General features: G+C 34.9%; 1 protein-coding gene across 1 annotated transcript in view; it reads left to right on the top strand.

Moving 5' to 3' along the window:
• The window catches only part of LOC145679511 (aminopeptidase N-like), a 46793-nt gene that overhangs the window by 10482 nt on the left and 16486 nt on the right, over window positions 1-19825 (top strand). The window contains exon 2 of the mRNA XM_081750090.1: window positions 16395-16818. Within this exon, the coding sequence (XP_081606216.1) occupies window positions 16395-16818 (424 nt within the window). The remainder of the gene's footprint in view (window positions 1-16394; window positions 16819-19825) is intronic.

Below are 19825 nucleotides of genomic sequence, written 5' to 3'. Positions count from 1 at the left end.
TAATCTTACTCCTCTTACTCCTAGTGGGAAATTTCATTTATCAGAACTCAATGAGGAAGCAGAAAAGGAAAGTGTGAATGGTAATCCGAAAGATGATTCCCAGGTAAAGCATGTTCAAACCAATAATTTAACATTTACCCGTTTGTTATCCTTATATTTAGGAGATCCTTTGTTGAAATATTATTTCAACTCTTCTTACTGGCAACCTTCATTTGTCAAACTGATCGTTCCGAACTTGACTGGAGGACTTCCATTGAGAAGAGGCCTATTTTTAGGCAGAAGCTAGATTCAGAAGACTTTCTATTAAAGTTTTTGACTTTTAATATGATTAAGTGTGTTTGCAGAATATGGTACAAATGTGTCTAATATGGTACATTGATATTTTATATCGAGATCTATCAAAGAGTGTAGACTGTTAAGTTTCAAGATATTTTACATTAAGTTTTTACTTAGTTTTTTCCTTGTCATAGAAAACACAAGAAGATATGTATCCAAGACGTACGGTCGTATCCTTCGGTTGCGGTATTCACCGTAACTAAACATTTCTTTTGGAATCTACCCAATCTATTTGGGTTTCTTATTAACATTTCTTTTTGCTTCTTTAGCATCTTGATATGACCGATTCTTCGGGAAGGAATTTTAGGGTATATTAATAAGGGATGATTAAATTTGTTTTCCAAGCTACATTCTAGGTAGACATGGCGTGGTGAACCATGAAATACTTGGACACCCCAGTAATTAACCCACCATTCGGTAATTATTGGAAATTTTCTCCTTCTTTATGCTCACATTGAAATTTCGTTGTAACCTGTGTATTCGTATTCTGTATTTTAGACATATGCCTTTGTGTATATTGAATATTAAAATTTAACGATGTTCTATTGTCTTACTATTATAATGTATTTTATGTGTGATGAATATTTCCACATTTGTGAATTTATGATACGTATTAATGCTATTCTCATATTTCAACAGATTTCCACGAAGAATCTGAAGTATTTCTGTATAACTGATATTTCGATTTTGTGAAATGTTCGCGTATTGATATTTTGTCCCATGTATTTTAAGACTATGTTAGCATGTATTGTGATATATTTCAAATATTTCTTTTATTGTATTCCAGCAATTGTAACATTTGTCTATTTAGTGAAACAAGAACGCATACAATTTTAAGAACTAATTACTCATACCATGGCAACTAATTTACGTTAATTTTTGTCGATGCCAAAATTTAAAATCTATCTAGGTGAAATAATATTCACGTTAATATTCTTGTTGTTAACCATTTATTTGGATTTACAGCTGAAAAGTTAAGAAGCTTATTCGAGGAATATTATTAAAGTATTTATATTATTTCAATGTTTCGACTTACGACGTCCTATTTTCATCGATAATGAATATTTCAGGAATGTTTACATCTTGTGTCTTTATCTTGATATCCTAAGGAATTACTTGTTATTGTACTTCTATGCAGTGAATCGCTAATAGCATTTTATTTTAGGCATACGTTAGTTAAGTCACAATTCCAGATGGAGAATGTGTGAATGTTACGATAAATATACATGTGTCGTTAATGAACATGTTGATGTATACTATTGCAGACTTTGTGGACATTATGGAAGTGCCGATGAGCATCCATTACGCCAAGGCAGGCGTTTGTTTACCATGGAATTTTGCATCATGAGAGATGATTGCATTTATCACATGCCTACGCATTATTGTCATGCATTGTTGTTTTTGTGTTAACAAAATTTCATTATCCTATTATAACCATTAGGAGTTGGATTTCAAGAATTTCCTTGGAAGTACTCGAGATTAGTATTCCTTTAAATTCTTATATTTTCTTTTGAACATGATTATGTTCTACAGACGTCTTGTGTAACATCTTGCTGCCACATGAAGACTAATGAATATTCTTTTACATGAATTTTTCGATAATGGTTAACTAACTACTTTAATAGGACCAAAGAACTGTTTAGATGGAACCTGGCATCTTCATCAGTTAATGGATGAGATTAGTTAAAACGATTCAACAATATATATATATATGTACTGGCATGCGGATTCGTAAATTGTTTTGGATACACTTGGATGAAGAAACAACTCGTAAATGTTTTTCAAAAGAATTCTTTTTTGTTGAAAGTATATATTTGTGTCTTACCCATATTTGGGAATTTAATTTTTTTGTTTATTAGTATGCAAGATTTTGTGTTCTCACAGTTCACACAAAATTAACTCACGAATGTTTATTCGTCTTAACCTTCAGGATTGTTATGATTTAACATCCGTTTACAGGTGAATTAACCTATATTTTACGATTATTCATAATCAGATTAATAAATCGATTTTTTCTTTTTGAAGTTAACGATTTCACTTGATATACTCCAGTATTTTGAAAACATTTAGTGTTTTATATTATTACATTTTATCTATACTTGATAATTTTTATTAAATATTTTAACCATTCAAGCATGAATATTCTTTTAAAAAAACTGAAGAACTAAGTATATAAATAAAAATAAATAAATAGAAACAAAACTATATAGCCCTATAAACGTTTTCACACATACAGGTGAAACCAAGTATTCGTTTTAACGTAATCAGTTTAGCCCAAAATATTATACACATCACAAACGAATAGTGAATATATTAAAGCTTGCTTAAAGTGAATGTTCACAGTGAAGTGAGAATATTTATTCTCAGTGTTGGAAAAAAAAGAAAAAAAAAGGAAAAATAATAGAGGCTTTCATTTGTGTGCTATAATTGTCTTCGCGCCCCATAACCCCAAGTGTCAAGAAGACTGGATTTCGCCAATTGGAACTTTCATCGCAGAAGAAAGAAGAGAGAAGAAAGAAGACATCTGGATATGAAATTTTCAGGAACATCTCATGGAATCTGGAATTAGCTGTTAGTCATCCATCTGGATCAACAGTGTTCTAAACAAAATAAATAGCCCTAGTGATTCACAGTGAGAAATTTATATTATTCCAATTATTCACTGCGAATAGTGTTCATCGAAAACAGTGTTACCAGTGTTTTGAACATAATCCTCCACACCCAGTGAACCAAGAACAGTTTAGCCAACTCCGTATTTTGGGAAAAGAAGCCATAAACCTCCAAACTTCATTTGCCATATGTGCTTATCCAGGATTCTCAACACATTACTTCGTTGACTCGCAATGTGTTGTTCCCTTGAGGCTCGCCAAGTTGTGACCGTCTGCCCGGCCACAAAACTATGTTTTTGGACGACCAGTGTATTTCTTTTAACTTTTATTCATGCAACGAAATTATTATTTTATTCATAAAAACGAACAGCTATGTTTATGCAACTGTTCTTCAGTCGTTCTTATCGCTTCTCATGATTTAACAAAGAACTTGTTGTTTTTCAATGCAACGCTTATCGTCTAGCCAGAGTGATTCGTCGCAACAAACTTATTTTTTTCTTTCCCTAAAATAGTTTCCAACTTATAGTCTTCGTCACCATGACTGTTCCGCATATACTTTTTCATAACCACATTTATTAAGATTGGGAATATTTTTGGATACGAAGTTGATATTGTGTGTGAATGATATTGTGTTTGTCGTGTTCTTACGCACTCATATTACATCATCCTTCCTGCCGTGAGAACAAGTGTTGACGTCCTGCAGGAACCGTAGGTGGAATGACTTATACACACAATTACCATCATTCGCTCCTTTTCACTGAACTGTTTTATGTATAACAGAAGTGCATAAAAATCCAATAAGCATGGGAAGAATTTATTAATTTAGACTGCTACACTTTTTTAACTATTATTTCCAAGCTTCTTCCTCACGGGACCAAATCAAATGTTGCCAGTGCTCTTTATTACAACATCGACCCATTGGCCTTGTCTATGAATGCAGAAAACATTAACATTTTCTTTATTATTTGATAAAGTGCGTTGCCAACCCTAAGTATCGAAAACATGTTGTTCCCAAGAGAGAGTAGAAGCAAAAAAGTTAGAAAAAGTTCGTCTCAGAGAGAGCGAGTGCAAGACATTGTAGGAGGTGATAGTATGAAGAACGTTGTGTTGCCACCTTAACATATAGGATGTGAAGCAAAAGGACAAATAAATACTTTCTGGATATGTAGCGTCCTTTTGGAGTCAAAATACTTCATTGACCAGCGTTTTTCCAGCATTTCCCCTTTCCCCTTGTCATTATTACGTAGTGAAAGTCTCGACTCAGTGCGAAGAGTCGATTATAGTGCAAGTGATATTTAAGCAAGGGCTATGTTTATAGTGTTCGTATATAGTGTGCGCATATCTACATTTACCGTGCAGTGTTAAGAATTTATTCTTCATTTCGTTTATTCGATTGCCTCAGGGCAATTTCTTCCGTTTGAGCACTTAGCTCTGTAAAGTGAGAATTTTGTGTGTTTTTAATATATATATATATATTCCGTTCCGTACCCACATATATCCATACTCAATAAATAGGATTTTACCTAAATAAATATCATCGTCTTCATTCATGTGTTTCTGAATTCCTGCGAGCAGACGGCTTGCCAGTTGCGTATATGTATGCGTGTGCATACGCAAAAGTAAGTATAATACAACCTCAGTCTCAAAAGCACCAACGTGGCTCATGTCAAATCACTTGTTACATTTTAATATTATCAATCAGCGCCCAAACAGAGTATGAGCCTGGATCAGAATTGTTATCAGCTGTTTTCTTAGGGAGTTCTTCGGGAGCCAGCACCCAAGGGAAACGGTAGGTAGCAATGTCCTGTTTCATGTATTTAAAATGAGTAACTAAACTGAGTCACCGGAATATAGTAAACTCCGCTGACTGTTTGCGAATTACCATCATTGGTAATATTTCCATTGACGCCAGGACTTCTCTGCATTGCTCCTCTCTTGTCGATGGTCTGCTACTTTGTTATTTACATTTAAAACTGCCAGTAAAAGAAAGCAGTCTGTGTTTCCAACACAAAAGTGTTCACTTTGGAGGAAACCCTTGTCCGAATCGAGCTTTGGAAATCCATACCATACCTCTTTTTACGTTTTCTCTGCTATGGGCTCCTTGTGCACCGAAATGCTCATTCCGCTGCATTCTTCAATGTTATAATCATTTGTTTCAGCCGCTGTTTATACCTAAAATGAGAAAGAAGTGTATTGTAATTTCGTCATACAGTTTATATACAAAATAAACAGTTTATATATTTTGATCGTTTTATATTTACGGGGAATGACGGACTTTGTACCTGCCCTGTACGTAGACATAGGAATCAAAACCAATTCTGATTTCTGAAGTTAATACTTCTTAAAATTCTATTTCAAGTATCTCTAAATAGTTTTTCTTTTAAAGAGACAATATTCTCAGTTTATTTCTTGGTGCGGCCTTGCAATAGAATATACATATAGAGAAGTAACAGTTACAGCTGTGTTGCGAATATTTGAAAAGCTATGGTCTCAAGTGTTTACGTTGTAAGTAAATTGCATATTGTCATAAAATATGTGGAAGGTTTATAATTCTCAGCAAGACAAATTTATTTCGATATGAATAACTTCAAAATTGATTATAATGCAAACAATACTAGTAATTTCCTATACCATTTATAACCTGGTTAGGAATAAGAATGCATTGCATTTTAATTTCGTAATTCGTTTTCCAATAATAACAAATCTTCAGGCACAATGTACTTACCTATACAAAGTGGCAACAACATTGAAAAGACTATAATGTGAAACAATCATTTATTATTTGGATGAACTTGATTCTGAATCGAATTTATTTCTATCAAGTACTTCAAGTGAATTAGGATTTTTCACATATACTTACGTATGAATATTACATATTGAATCTCTAGCTATTTGAAAATTGACATACTGTAAGTATCTACTTTGAAAGATTTACAAACATGAACACATCTTGAAATAGCAAAATGAGATAGCTACTATAAATAGTTTTATATTAGCGTAAGTAAATACATTTTATCGGGATGCCAAAAGCTTCAAAACACTTAGACTTTAATATTTTTTCACTTAGGGTTGTGGCCCTGGGGGTTGATGAATGAGAATCGGTAATAAGTGCATAAAGGTATAATATTACATTGCGAATAATTTCTTTCAACAACTTCCGCAACCAACAAATAATAGCCTCTATTGCACAAATTAAGATCGGCAACAAATTTTATCGGCCCACATTTCGCCGAATAATTATCATTACAGACTCTGATAGTCTCTATATATTTTTATGTTTACACATAAGTAATCTAACTAAAATTTCTAGTTATATGTTGAGTATCCTTTTTAGGCAAGGTCAAGCGAATAATTCATTGAAGTTAATGATTTTGAAAGAATTGGTGGAATGAGAATGTGGTAGAACATTGGATAACCTTGGCAATATCCATGGACAGGGTGTTGTCACACACAAACCAGAGATTAGTGAGCTCACTCATTTTGTCCTAATGAGGACAAATGACACCCTCTCTCCCTCATTTAGCACCTTATATGGATACTTTGCATTGGTTTACTGGGGCGCGCGCTCCTTAATTTCAGTTGAACTTATACACAGACTCACTTCTTTCAATTGGGGTCTCCCTCACTCAGAATTCGGCTCAATTCACTCACTCGGACTGGCGCTCACTCACTACATTGGAGTTCGAGGACACTCACTTCAATAGGGGTCGTGCTCACTGTTGCTCATGCTTGCATTCACTTATATCGTTGGGACTCGGGCCCACTCTCCTCAACTAAGCTCGCGTTCACTCACCTCAATAGAGCTCACGATCATGCCGACCCAGGTTAAAGTCTGTCACTCTGGGTTGAGCTCACTTATTCAAACTCGGACTAGGGCTCAGCCCTCATCGCCCCGATTGTCCCGGTCTCCTAGTCATTTATAGATTTGAGGGTCGGGTTAACTTTCTTTAACTGAACTCACCATCTCTTATTTCCTTAGGACTCTTGATATTTTCAGTTGGGTTTGGGCTCTGATTGGATCGCAAATTTGGACAGTTGTACTCTGAACACGGTAAAATCGAACTATATATGTAATGGGAATTGCGATAAATATTTCTACCAGCGTCAGTACTTTATATGATTGCAATAATACACTACAAATTCAAGTGCAAATATAGTACACACACTAATTTATTGCTCTTACACGGTTTTCTTCATATTTATTTAACATTCGCATATAATGTTCGCATTTAATATTCCGACGTTCTGTCAATACGAATCATATCACAGATGTTATAATTTAAACATAATAATTACTTACAGTATATTCTGAAATGATCATATGAAGATTTACAACTGATTTATTTTTATGTGATTATTTGATATAAATATTCACACACTCAGGAATATAACCTGAAATACGAATTGATTTGAATGGGATTTAATGGGGATGAAAGAAACCAAGATATTTGTCCCCGATCAAAACACATGCTGTAAATAAAAGTTAAAGAAACAACATATGAAAATATACCCAAAATACTGCTCCAAAAGAGAAGAGAAAATATATAGGAAGAAATTAAATAATTACTTTATGAAAATACCAAATACAGAACAATAACAATAAATATTTGTAAATTATTCATTGTAGCTTTGGAAAATTCAAGATTACTAATAAAACTCCAATTGACCAAAGCAGTATATATATATATATATATATATATATATATTAAGAATTTATATTTGTGTTACAATTTACATTATAGACTATAGAGAAAATAGGAGGAAAAATTCGAAACGAGATGGTACAGGAAAGAATGCGGTGCTGGGATATACTGCCAGAAGAGGAGTGACGTAGACAGGGGAACTAAGAAGAGTTTTATACAGAACATGAAAAAGAGAATAGAAATGATAGATATCGACTAAGAAAGGAGAAAATAAGACAGAAACGCTGTGTCAATTATTAAAGGGGAACGGATACAGAAGGGAAGATTTAGAAGAAAGAAAGAGAGAAAGAAAAGAAGAAGAAGCAGAGAAAGAATGAAAGGATGGTTTGGTATTGAAAGTTTAGGCGGGAAAATGGAGATTCTGAAGAGTCTGTTGAGGAAGAAACAGATTAAAACATGCAGGAAAGGAGGAAAGAGGATAATAGACCTCGTGAGAGTGAAAAGAAAGAATAAAGAAAAGGAGATAAGATCAGAAGAGGAAAGAGTAGTGTACCATGTTAATTGTAAAGAGTGCGATAAGACGTACACAAAAAAGAGATTAGTGGATAAAACAACATAAGGATGATCCTAGACAAAAAAGATAGAACAACGCAATATATAAACACATTAAAGAAACAGGACATGAGATATATTGGAAAGGAATAAAAGGATTAGAAAAGGAGTGTGATAAGAAAGTGGAAAGAAACCCAGTGGATTAAGAAATACGGGAAGGAGAAGTTGATGAATTGGTCTAGTGGACTTGTAATACACTAATTATAGGAAAAGGTGAAGGACAAAATAGAATGAAAGAATTAAAAGAAACAACACGAGATGTTGGAGCAGGTGTAATACGGAGAACAGCAAATGGGTAATAGCGAATAGAAGGTGTAAGTGACAAACAAACAATTGAGAGTTTCACAACGGGTGCGCAAAAAGAGAAAGTGACTACAGTAATTAAAAATTTACTTTTTAGAGCGAATTAAAAGTTTACGTTTTGTAAAGAGAAAGTAGGAGTGTCTTGCATAAGTTGTGAAAATTGGATATTTCTCTCATAATGTGTCTGAGGAAGGTTATGTTACATAGCCGAAACTGTAACACAAATATATAATCTTATATATATACTGCTTTGATCAGTTGGAGTTTTATTATTAACAATAAATATATTTCAATGACAATACATAGTAATAATAGCAACAATAAATTAAGTGTATTACTATAACAATAGTAAAGAAACAATAAAACATCAGATATAAACGTTTGAGGCGAACCATTCCATGTTGGCCGTCCACTCAATTTCCATCAGCTTGTATTCCACCATATCAGACTTTAAAGACTCTAAAGGTGGTTTACGAACAAGTGAATATCTGTTTTTTTTCGGAGAAGGGACAATATCATTAAGTTGACGTATATACTGGCTAATTTTGAGGCCGGCGGGTGGAGTGAGGTGAGCGGCGAAGAGGTACAGTTCGCCGAAGACCATCTGAAAGAACACTAACAGAAACAGTGTGGCTTCAAGGTTCCGCTAGTCGATGGACTGGGTCTGAATTTCTGGACTTTTGTAGGGAACAAGATCCAATTTGAGTGGTAACTTCGGAGATCTGAATTGCTATAGATTTACAAAGAGTAGCTGCTACTATAGCAAAGGGCAGAAAGAGCGAGGAAGATGATGCTTTCTTTTAAACACAGCTTAGCATGTCGAGTATATAGACGACTTCTCAAGAACCACTAGCTTTTGGATACGTTTCCCACGTTAATAGGCACGGCAGTCTAAAGACCAAACAGAATGCTCGCCCTTACAATTGACACAAAATGGCTTGGTCTCTGTACAGTGTTGCGCACGATTACTAACACAATTCGCATAAAGAGCAGTGCATTACACGAGTTGCTGGTTTGCCCGAAATGTTGACATTTGAAACAATACATGAGACTGGGAATATAGGGACGGACCTTTAAATCGATAATAATCAGCCTTCACGTAGTCCGAAAGTGTAAGCAAACTGAAAGGAAAAATTAGTGACTGGTAGCGACCAGTTCTCCTAACTTGTTACTTTTGATGCGAGCGCTGCGACATGTTGTTTATCCAGCTGTGATTTAATCTCCTCTCGGTGGCAATTAGAATGTCCCAACGTGATATCACACGTTCAGTGGACAATGGGGTTCTACGAACACGTTAGCTGGTTCTATGATAATCAGTTTAAGTAGTTTCGTTGTTTTCTTCTCATTGATCATTTCTACTAAGAAAGTGCGATGCTATAATTTCTTGATCCCTTTAACCTGTTCGGCCTTATAAGTAATAAATTTACTAATGAGGTAAGGAGACAAATCCTTAATAGCACTCGGGCGGCTTCCTTCAATATTGACACTAATAGCGTCTTTATCCTTAATTACACAGAGAAAAATCCATTCTTCGGACAGCGGTATATCCTACAAATATACGGTATCCTCTTGCTTACTATAGAAATCAGTACGGAGCATACGTTATCCGTATGCTACATAGACACTGCCGATGCAGAATGTCTGCTATCTAACAGTTTTTCGTATATCGCATGCATATGCTTATGTTGCCTTCGTCAGATATATGTTATATACGTCCATTTGTGTGTGAGACCCTAACCGCTTACATTGTTTCATATGGAAAGTACGTATAGGTGGAATACCTATACAGAAAGTATTGTAAAACATGCGTTTTCGCTTATACGTCTGCTGTATGACTACAGGATTTACGCATGTAACCAATCTTTTTAAATACGCAACCTAAAATGTTTTCTCAGTGTACAAATTATCGGACAACAGGCATCACGATACTCGTCCTTTCCACATCTGAAACTTGAGATTGTCTAAGTTTTGCTTGGGTTGTCTTTTTCCGAGAGGGTGAGCCTGGATTCAATTTTAAATGGTTTTAGTATCCATGTAAATTGGTATTAAATATACATTTATACTGGAAGAACGTGTGTGAATGCCCCAATTTCATACCATGACGTTTGCGAGGATAATAACTGACGCTACTTCCCTGCAATCCCTTCGCTGTAAGATCAACATGGGGCCGACGCGATCATGGGAAACGCGATTGAAGAAAGCCATTCCCATTGTCAAGAACGAATAGTCCCTGGAAAAGAAGAATTGGAGCTACAATAAACAATAGTTTCTTTCTATTTTTTTGTTTTCAAAGATAGGGAAGACGTACACGGAAAATGCACTTCCCGAAACTCCCACAAATCATTCAGGGCCCTACTCTATTCAGTCCTGCTGGTTATGCATACATTTTACTTTTCTGCCCATGGCTCCGGGTCATGCATCTTCAAACCCACAATTCTATTTATCAGACACAAATAGCAAGGTTGGTATCCAAAGAAAGCAGTTCGCATCAAAGTCTTCCTACTGTACTCGATAGTACTTTTTGAATCGGCCTGGCACAACCCCAGTCTGAAGGAGCAGTAGCTAACTGTAGTTCCAAACAACTGGGTTATGGAGATGCCACATCCCACTCCGAGACATAAAATACCAAAAAGCTTGATCCAAACGGAAATCAAACTGGTGACTAGAATTCCGGCAGTTTACAACTAACGTAATATGAACATTTCTGACGACCTTCTTATGAAGAAATGTAACTTGTTTGAACGAGAAAGACATTCATATAAGTTGCACATACTGTTGTTATTTTCTCCTTTGTCTCTTTTATTCTACTATTAATCCGAGAACTATGTTTCCTTTCATTGGAAATGTCCTTTTAGGTATGGAAAGGTAAATGACAAAATGAACGTGTTATCATATGTATACAATGTATATTACTTAATTAAGTACCATTAAGTATGTCAATGAATATTACTTTTTTCTACACTTGATATCATTTCATCATGTCTTATTGCACTTAAATGAAGAATAACACTTCTGCAGTTTTCCCCAGTTGGGGGGGGGTCTGGCTTGAGTGTTCGAATCTGGCATCTTTATTTATTGTTTCCGAATAAACCCAAAGCGGGAGTTTTCCCTTCAAAATAGCCGTAATTAATTCGCTCATCCTTTCAAGAATAAGGTTCCAAAGGATCAATGAATTTAAGAAATTATATATTGAAGAAAGCGAGATGTACATTTTCCACTGATACGGATAGTGCTGCAATTAGATTTATATTTTTTTTACTCGTTGTTCAATACGCACTCAGAAATAATATACAGCGAGAAAGTTAAAATAATACACTAGAACAGTTTATCCCAAAGCCTAAATGAACAGAAATAGAAGGTAAGAAATAAAACACTGAACTGCTGAACAAGACTGTATGTACTATTGCTAAAAATGTATACTTTATGTGTTATGTTTCGATCTTTTAACCAAGATCCTTATCAGACATACACTCTGAGGAGTATGTATGTCTGACGAGGAGTGTATGCCTGACGAGGATCTTGGTTAGAAGATCAAAACGTAACATGTAAAGGTTTATTTCTATCTATAGTACAGTCTTGTTCAGTAGTTCAGGTTTTATTTCTGTTCTTATTTGCAAGACGCACAGCAATATTGTGTTGTCAAATAGAAGTTGGTATAAAGAAATTAAAGAAACATAAATGGGTGAGTGTAGACGAAAGATAGGCTGAGTTAATTTTATCTGGAGAGAAAAAATGGTGGAATGAAATACGCAATATCCTTCTAGTCATCTGGAGCAAGGAGAAATTGCCATAAGAGTAAAGGGAATCATTGTTTCAATACACTAATAAGATAGGAAAACTTATTTAAAAACTATGTAGGTATGTCCATAAAATTCTCTCAAATATTATTAGCAAGATTGATTATATATATATAGATTAGCTAATTGGGGATTATTAGTATGAATTTAGGAGACATTGACAAATTCGTTTAGTACAAAAAATAAATGGGAATATAAAAATACTTCGGAACACCAATTAGTTATTGATTTCACGAAGATCTACTACTCTATTAGGGGGGTAATTGTATTTTATTCTTACCAAATGTTTTCCCCCCGAAATCCTAGTTAGATCAATAATGACTTAATGAGATTTAGAGAAACCCAAAGTAAAGCCCTAGAGTAAAATAGTTGTCTACGGACTATCAGATGGAGACTCGTCTGAGATAAGATGTGTCATCTCCATTGTTCTCGTCTCAATTTTGTACAGAATATGTTGTAAGGAAAATCGAAGATAGCAACCAGGCCCTAGATCTGATGGCACTCACGATGTAATCATGATGGTTTATGCTGATTATGTAAATCTGAGAGATGTTGCGAGGAGAATAGGAAGAAACGAAGATGGTTTGTCAAACGCATCCAGCCGATCTGTCACGATTTCTAACTGATCATTAGATATGTATGAGATCTGATGTATGTGTTATTTGAATAGCTAGATGTTCTCGTGATAATATTCGACATTACAGGTCTGATTGTGTGGTTTGGTCCAGCGGACGCAGTTAATGATACACGATACCCTTCCAAGCTCACACAATAACCTTCCTGGGATTCACAATGGCCTTTACCACAGACTATGAAGGTTCTCCAAGCTTTCACTATGATTATTTTCGCAATTTGTGGTCGATATTTATTCACTTTTCATTAGTATCAATTTGCTGATGGAAATGAGATTGAGTATTTTTCTTAACTTAGATCATGTGGTAACCAAACATAGAACTTTTCTTTCGTAGCAAGCTTTTTCCAAATAGTTTAACACTGTTTGAAAATGAATGTTTACGTCTTTGAAGATGAAATTACTACTTTCGCCAGAATATCCTTCAGTTTTGCTGTAATTGGTCTCCTACTGCAAGGACCATTCAGAATTTTAAAATTTTCAGAACAAGCTGATTAATTCATCTTTTGATTGTTGCTCATAATAACGTATCGTGGCTTTATACAGGACACATGTCTTTAAAGGACTGCGCTGCATTTTCTGCTTGACCGAATCAAAATAGTAAAATGTGAGAAAGTTTTGCGGAAAGTTCATTTACTTTTTATGATACAATGCTTTATGCCTGATTATGAGAGTAGTAACACTTTCTGGAAATCTACTAATCTCGACTTTCAACTGTTAATTAGTTTAAATTAATAAAACATTAGACTCACCTAGGTTAACTAGGGAAAGGATCGCGTGTCTCCGGTGCCTAATGTGACACCGAGTACTCTAACCAACATTGCTGAAACAACGACATTTATCACCAAAAGCGAATGCTGACACTAAATTCTTCCTCCATAGAAATGGGACTGAGGGTAACTGAAAGAGTATTTATCTTTTCGAATTCTTTGGTCTTGGAATACCGTAGCTCTTTCACTTATGTGAAGAATTTATTAACTCTTCCTCTATGAAAACTCAACTCGAATTTATTTAACCTATATTTTATGTACGTTAATTCATACGGAATTTGAATACAGAATATTTGTTTGTTTGCAAATATAGTGTATCAGATAATGCATCATTGGTGTTTTGCAATCAAGAGGAAAAGAGCAAACTCAGGGAATGTAAGTTATTTAAGATTTTTATCCTTCAGTATGATTCACATACTTCGTTCTCTACTAAAATAGGATATGAGCAGGGAAAGTTTACAGGTAACAATTATTTTCGAGGGTTCGTTCCAATATTATTCATTACTTAGCTACTCTTCTACCTTTAATCAAGAAATATATATATATATACAGAACAACTAAATATTGACACAGAAATCACTGGTTAGTTGTGACTCCCAATTTACGATTTAGTAGTCTGAGTTCAGGTTTATGTTTGTAACTCTAGGTGAAGTAATTTATTAAGAATATCAAGATTTAAATTGAAGTTGAGTTCTCGAACAGAGCTCTCGAACACACAGGTTTGTTTCTTGGACTTTTCTAATGATAAGTGATTCAGAAAATGAATCAAATTGTCTCGTAGGTAAACCGCAAGCGAATATATATGTTATCTATGTACAGCGCTACTCCCACACATACATACATACACACACACACACACACACACACACACACACACACACATATATATATATATATATATATATATATATATATATATATATATATATATATATACACAAGAACTGGATTTCGAAGTCCAGTTTCGTGTGATCATGTTGATACTAACCCAACAAAACGAAAGACAAATAGAGGTCTCAAATTCTAAATAAGCATCGTACTTTGAGTTCATGCAAATCAATGCTTATGTGAGATGCCACAACATACAACAACAATATCTTATTCTACCATGCACATAAAAATATCATTGTGCAAAGGCATGGAAATAAACCATTCTCTTATGAAAAGTATAGGTTGGGTCAAAGAACTGTGCAACACAAATAAAATATTTAAAATTGGTGTACAATCTTTTTCGATAGCTTTTCATTATTCTTGCTAGATCAGAAATGTAAAAGAAAAAATTCAAAACACGGAATTAATTTTCGTAACCGATGAAGTTTGAATTTATATTTCAGAAGGAAATTATTAGGTTTGCAATTTTCTATTTAATATTTAATCACATAGCTGTTGTTTTATTTTGTTTGATTTTCAGGTTGCCTCTATACTGAAAGTTTATGTGCAAAATTTGGAACACGCTAATCATTAAAAGATGATTTAAAGTGATGACAAGTAACCGCATATTTTATGAAATTATATTTAGGATTATTTTGAAGTCGATGGGTTATGGTTATCTATCTATTGATTGTAAAGACAATTACATTTAAAAGTACACAGTTTGACGATGATTGTTGTTTCTGCAATCCGTTGTGATTGATGAGCGATACTGCACTAACATCTTTCATACGAGTGATAAGCATCCTATAATCAATTTGGTATATTAGAATATGTGTTTGTGTGAACTGTTCAGAATGAGCAAAGGAGAAAAGCCACTGTTAAATGTTATCAGGAGAAATGTAAAGAATATAGTTATTTATATATGTATGATATTATACTCCTTTTAATTCCACTAAAATATCGTTTATGCATAAGAAATCCATAATTTATTCAGAGAGAAACCGGACAGGTTCATTTTCTTTCAACCAGGAGACAATCCATGCACCGTATATGAAATAAGTGCTAAAATAGCTTTGCAAGGCCACAAAAATTACCTACAGGGAACTTAGTTTTGTATTTTAAGCCAAGTCAGGAACAGAGAACGAAACAGGGGCATAGGGTTCAATTTATCTAAAATCACATACACCTATAATGAGTCGATAGCTTTATATGTTTTATTATTATTATTATTATTATTACTGGCAATACAGCAAATTGCTTAATCTAACGATGCTAAGAAAAACATTACCAGTGTATTTTCTGTAAATTCACTTGTATTTTATTGTCTCTGTGTATATATTCCTTTTTAGTTTGCTTGTACAAATCTCTATATATTCAATATATTTTCAGGAATCTGTGTTATACAAATGAAGCCACATTGAATGCCTGAAGAATGATTATTTTATTGCATTTGTTTCATAATTAAAATTGTCTACAGCCTACGAGTGTTCCTACCTGCGTTTCTTTTATCTAGAAGATCATAACTTATATTCATAAAGTAGTCTACGAATGTGTTTGAAGAAGTTTATCAAAATAGCATATAACAGTCTGGTAGAACTACATCTCTGTAACATTAAACGGATCAGTAAAATGAAGACCTATGCACCAAATCCAATACAACAGTGAAACTATTTACATGAAATTGTATTGGATTCTGTGAAATAATTTTAAAAAGACGTTATATTTAAAACACAAGGAAGGTATTTTTTCATCTGTACGTTTTAAGTAGCAAATCTTGCATCGTTTTGCAACAATGTCTAGATGTATAATTGTGTTTTTAGTTCAGTTCATAAATTTATCTTTTAATTTTGGTTTACCTGAATATAGGCTTCCACATACCGTAGGACCAATAGCCTATAAAATTTCAATCATCACAGATTTTGAGGAGTCCAATTTCATGTACGAAGGATTTGAAGAAATTTTGTTAATTTGTATTGAGAAAACCTACATTATTAAGATTCACTCTGTTGACCTTGAGATACAACACGATGAAGTGAAATTACTTGAGACGGATTCTGATAGAGTTTTGGAAATAGAGAGCCATACTTACGACACGAACAACGATTTCTATGTTATAACATTAAAAGAAAACTTGAAAGAACGAAAGACGTATCTCTTGCAGATAACATTCACAGGTGAACTCACGGATCTATTGTATGGGTACTACCGGAGTAGTTACATTGATCAAACTAGAAATGAAAGTAGGTAAGTAGAAATACCACTCTATAATTTTAATTATCATGATTATTCCTTATATTAATCAACGGTACTACAGGTCTTGCTGGAGTATAGTTATTCCTTGACTACTATCTAAACGGATAGTCAAACCTATAAATCATTCATCTCACATCTAAAGATGTTATATACGTAGTCCAACTTGAACAACATAGGTATCGCAAATTAGCTAATCCTATTTGTCACTTTTTATGTAGCCCGGAGCCACCTATAAATGTTTTCCTAGTATAAGTAGTCTTATATGTAACTATAGTGGTAACCAAGAAAATTTTGTCGCTTTTTGTGGAGGTCTCCGTTCAATTTTCTCTCAAAACGTGATTTGAATGCGAACGGAAATAAAGTGATGTTCAGTTGTTTGTGTGGGAATATTCAACATACTACCTGTTTGTGGCAGTTTGCTTACACCGTGAACTTGCTTAAGTACAAAGTAAACATGGATTCATAAAAAAAGTGTATGCTGTACGAGTTCAAAATAGGGTCAAAGCTGTAGCGAGGTGAAAGATATGCCAGGCTTTTGGTTAGGTTGTCATGACTACGCGGACAGTGCAGCGGTGGTTTCACAGTTTAAGAATGTTGACAAAACACTTGAAGACGCACCATTTACATGTTTCTGTGCTGTTTCGTCTGAGGAATGAGTCACTTCTGAACACGCAGTTGACATGTGATGAGAAGTGGGTTCTGTGCAAAGCTCAGGGGCACCTGCGTCATTGGTTAGTATCCCATTAACCGGTACCAAACCAGCTGAAACCAGCACAACACCAGAAGAAGGTCCTTCTCTGTGTAGTGTGACAGCTCGCCGCATCGTGCATCGGAAACTGCTACCAGCTGGTCAGAGCATCGATGCAATTGTGTAATGTCAACAGTTGAGCCGTGTTCAAGGAAAAGTAAAAACTTCGGAGCCAGCACTTGTGAATCGCAAAGGTTCACTCCTGTTACAGGAAAACGCTAAGCCGTACGTGGTTAGGATGACCCGAGACAACGTCCTCCTACTTGAATGGAAGCGACAATTGCATGCGCCTTACTCCCCGGACATTTCCCCGTCCGATTATCGCCTGTTTCATTCCTTGGGCAACACCTTAGAGGATGTACAGTTCAAATCCCTAGTAGAGCTGCAAAACGCACTTGATCACTCCTTTGTTTCACAGCCTATCAAGTTATAGCGCGATGGGATCTATGGCTTTTGAGAACGTTGGCTGAAAGTTGTTGATATTGATGAGTCTATTTTTGATTTTCCAATTATGTCTCAGGTGACATGTCGATGTTCAAAGGTGGTGGTGAAAAACCGACAGAACTTCATTGGTTACCTTTATAAAGAAGTGAAATATTAGATTATATAAAAAAGTATTGAGACTTCGGAGTTCAAGGTTTAGAATATATTTATTGCAATTTGTAAATATTGCCTCTGACAATTAAGATCGGTGAATGAAGTGATTGCGCTTTACTTGAAAACACTGGCGGAAAGAATATGCGTACAAGTAGCAACGGGAATCGATAGCGATATTCAGCGTTGTTGCGTCATGAGTTAACAACGTTTTATACGGTTCGTGTTTTATTAGCTGCCTGTTAGCGTATTCGGTTTTTCATGAGACTCAAGTCAGTGGCCACAATATAATAAACAAAAAAGGCACTATTTACACTTTTCTTTTATGCTTGGAAAGACAGCCAAAGAAAAGTTACTGTACTGGAAGAAGTTTATGGAAATCAAGTTGTGTTATGAAGTGCATTTATGACTGGTTATGCCATTTTCGAGCAGGGAGGGAAAATGTCCCTGATGACCCTCGTAGCAGAAGGCCGTAAACTGCTCGCAGTAACGATAGCATTGACAAAGTGAGGACTTTTATCTCCAAGAATCCTCACGTGATAGTGCGACTGGCAGCTGAGGAATTAAACGTTTGTGTTGAAAAACTGAGGCTCATCGTGACCTAGAACTTAGAAAAAAAGAAAACATTTTATGTCCTCTACCATATCACTTGACGGACAAGCAAATACAAAGACGTGTTCTTGCTTCACAATATTGTATCACTATGGCGGGTGAAGGTCCAATTTTCGTGAAACACATTGTTACAGAGGATGAAAATTGATGTGTGAGATACAACCATGAAACAAAACTCCAAAGCATGGAATGTCGGACTCCTGCATTCGATTGGCAGAACAAGGACAAGACGAATAACTAATGCATGAAGATGTTTCTCTTCACTTTTTCTGGTGGGTAACTTCACAAAGAATTACTACCGAGGGAATAACATTGACTACTCCTAGGTGTAAGATATAATTGAGCTTTTCATGAAACATCTACGATGTATAACCCAGAAACTAAGAACAAGGTTCATTTTTTCTTCTTAATGATAATCCAAGATCCCTTTTTTCAACCGCTTCACAAATAGTTGAAGTTCCATACATTTTAGTAGAGATTCACAGTTAAAAAGTCAATGGAGTAAATGTTTAAAGTCAGATTATGTGAGTTCATCCTCACACAGTTACTATAGTCCGACAGTTTCTGGGAGACAAGAGAATGGTGCAAATTCGGCATTAACTGTATTTGCCAAATCTGAGTATTCCCGATTTATTTCTCTTCCTATATCTCAAAATCTATTGGGAAGATAGTAGATTTGATGATATTCCGGACATCTAAGGGAATGTGTGGAAGGTATTGGGAAGCACCACGAAAGAAGACGTTTTAAAAAGTTTCCAGGATATTTTCAGATATTCTCAACTCCGTACAGGCATGGTTGGAAACTACTTCGAAGGACAGTAAAGTACATTTCATTTATGAATTATTATACTTTCAATGTTCATTCACCGAACTTAACTGTCATAACTTTCCTTGGCGTCAATGCGGGCTTTGCTACAGACAGTAGGACTTCTCCTTACTTCGACCATAATTGTTTTTCCATATTGTTATAGTAAGTTATCCCTTTTTTCAACCACTTCACAAATAGTTGAAGTTCCATACATTTTAGTAGAGATTCACAGTTAA

Source organism: Thermobia domestica, chromosome 2 (genome assembly GCF_964235325.1).
Source record: "Thermobia domestica chromosome 2, izTheDome1.hap1.1, whole genome shotgun sequence".
NCBI lineage: Eukaryota > Metazoa > Arthropoda > Insecta > Zygentoma > Lepismatidae > Thermobia > Thermobia domestica.
The sequence above is the reverse complement of the archived record's forward strand: the minus strand, read 5'-3'. Positions and strand labels throughout refer to the sequence as shown.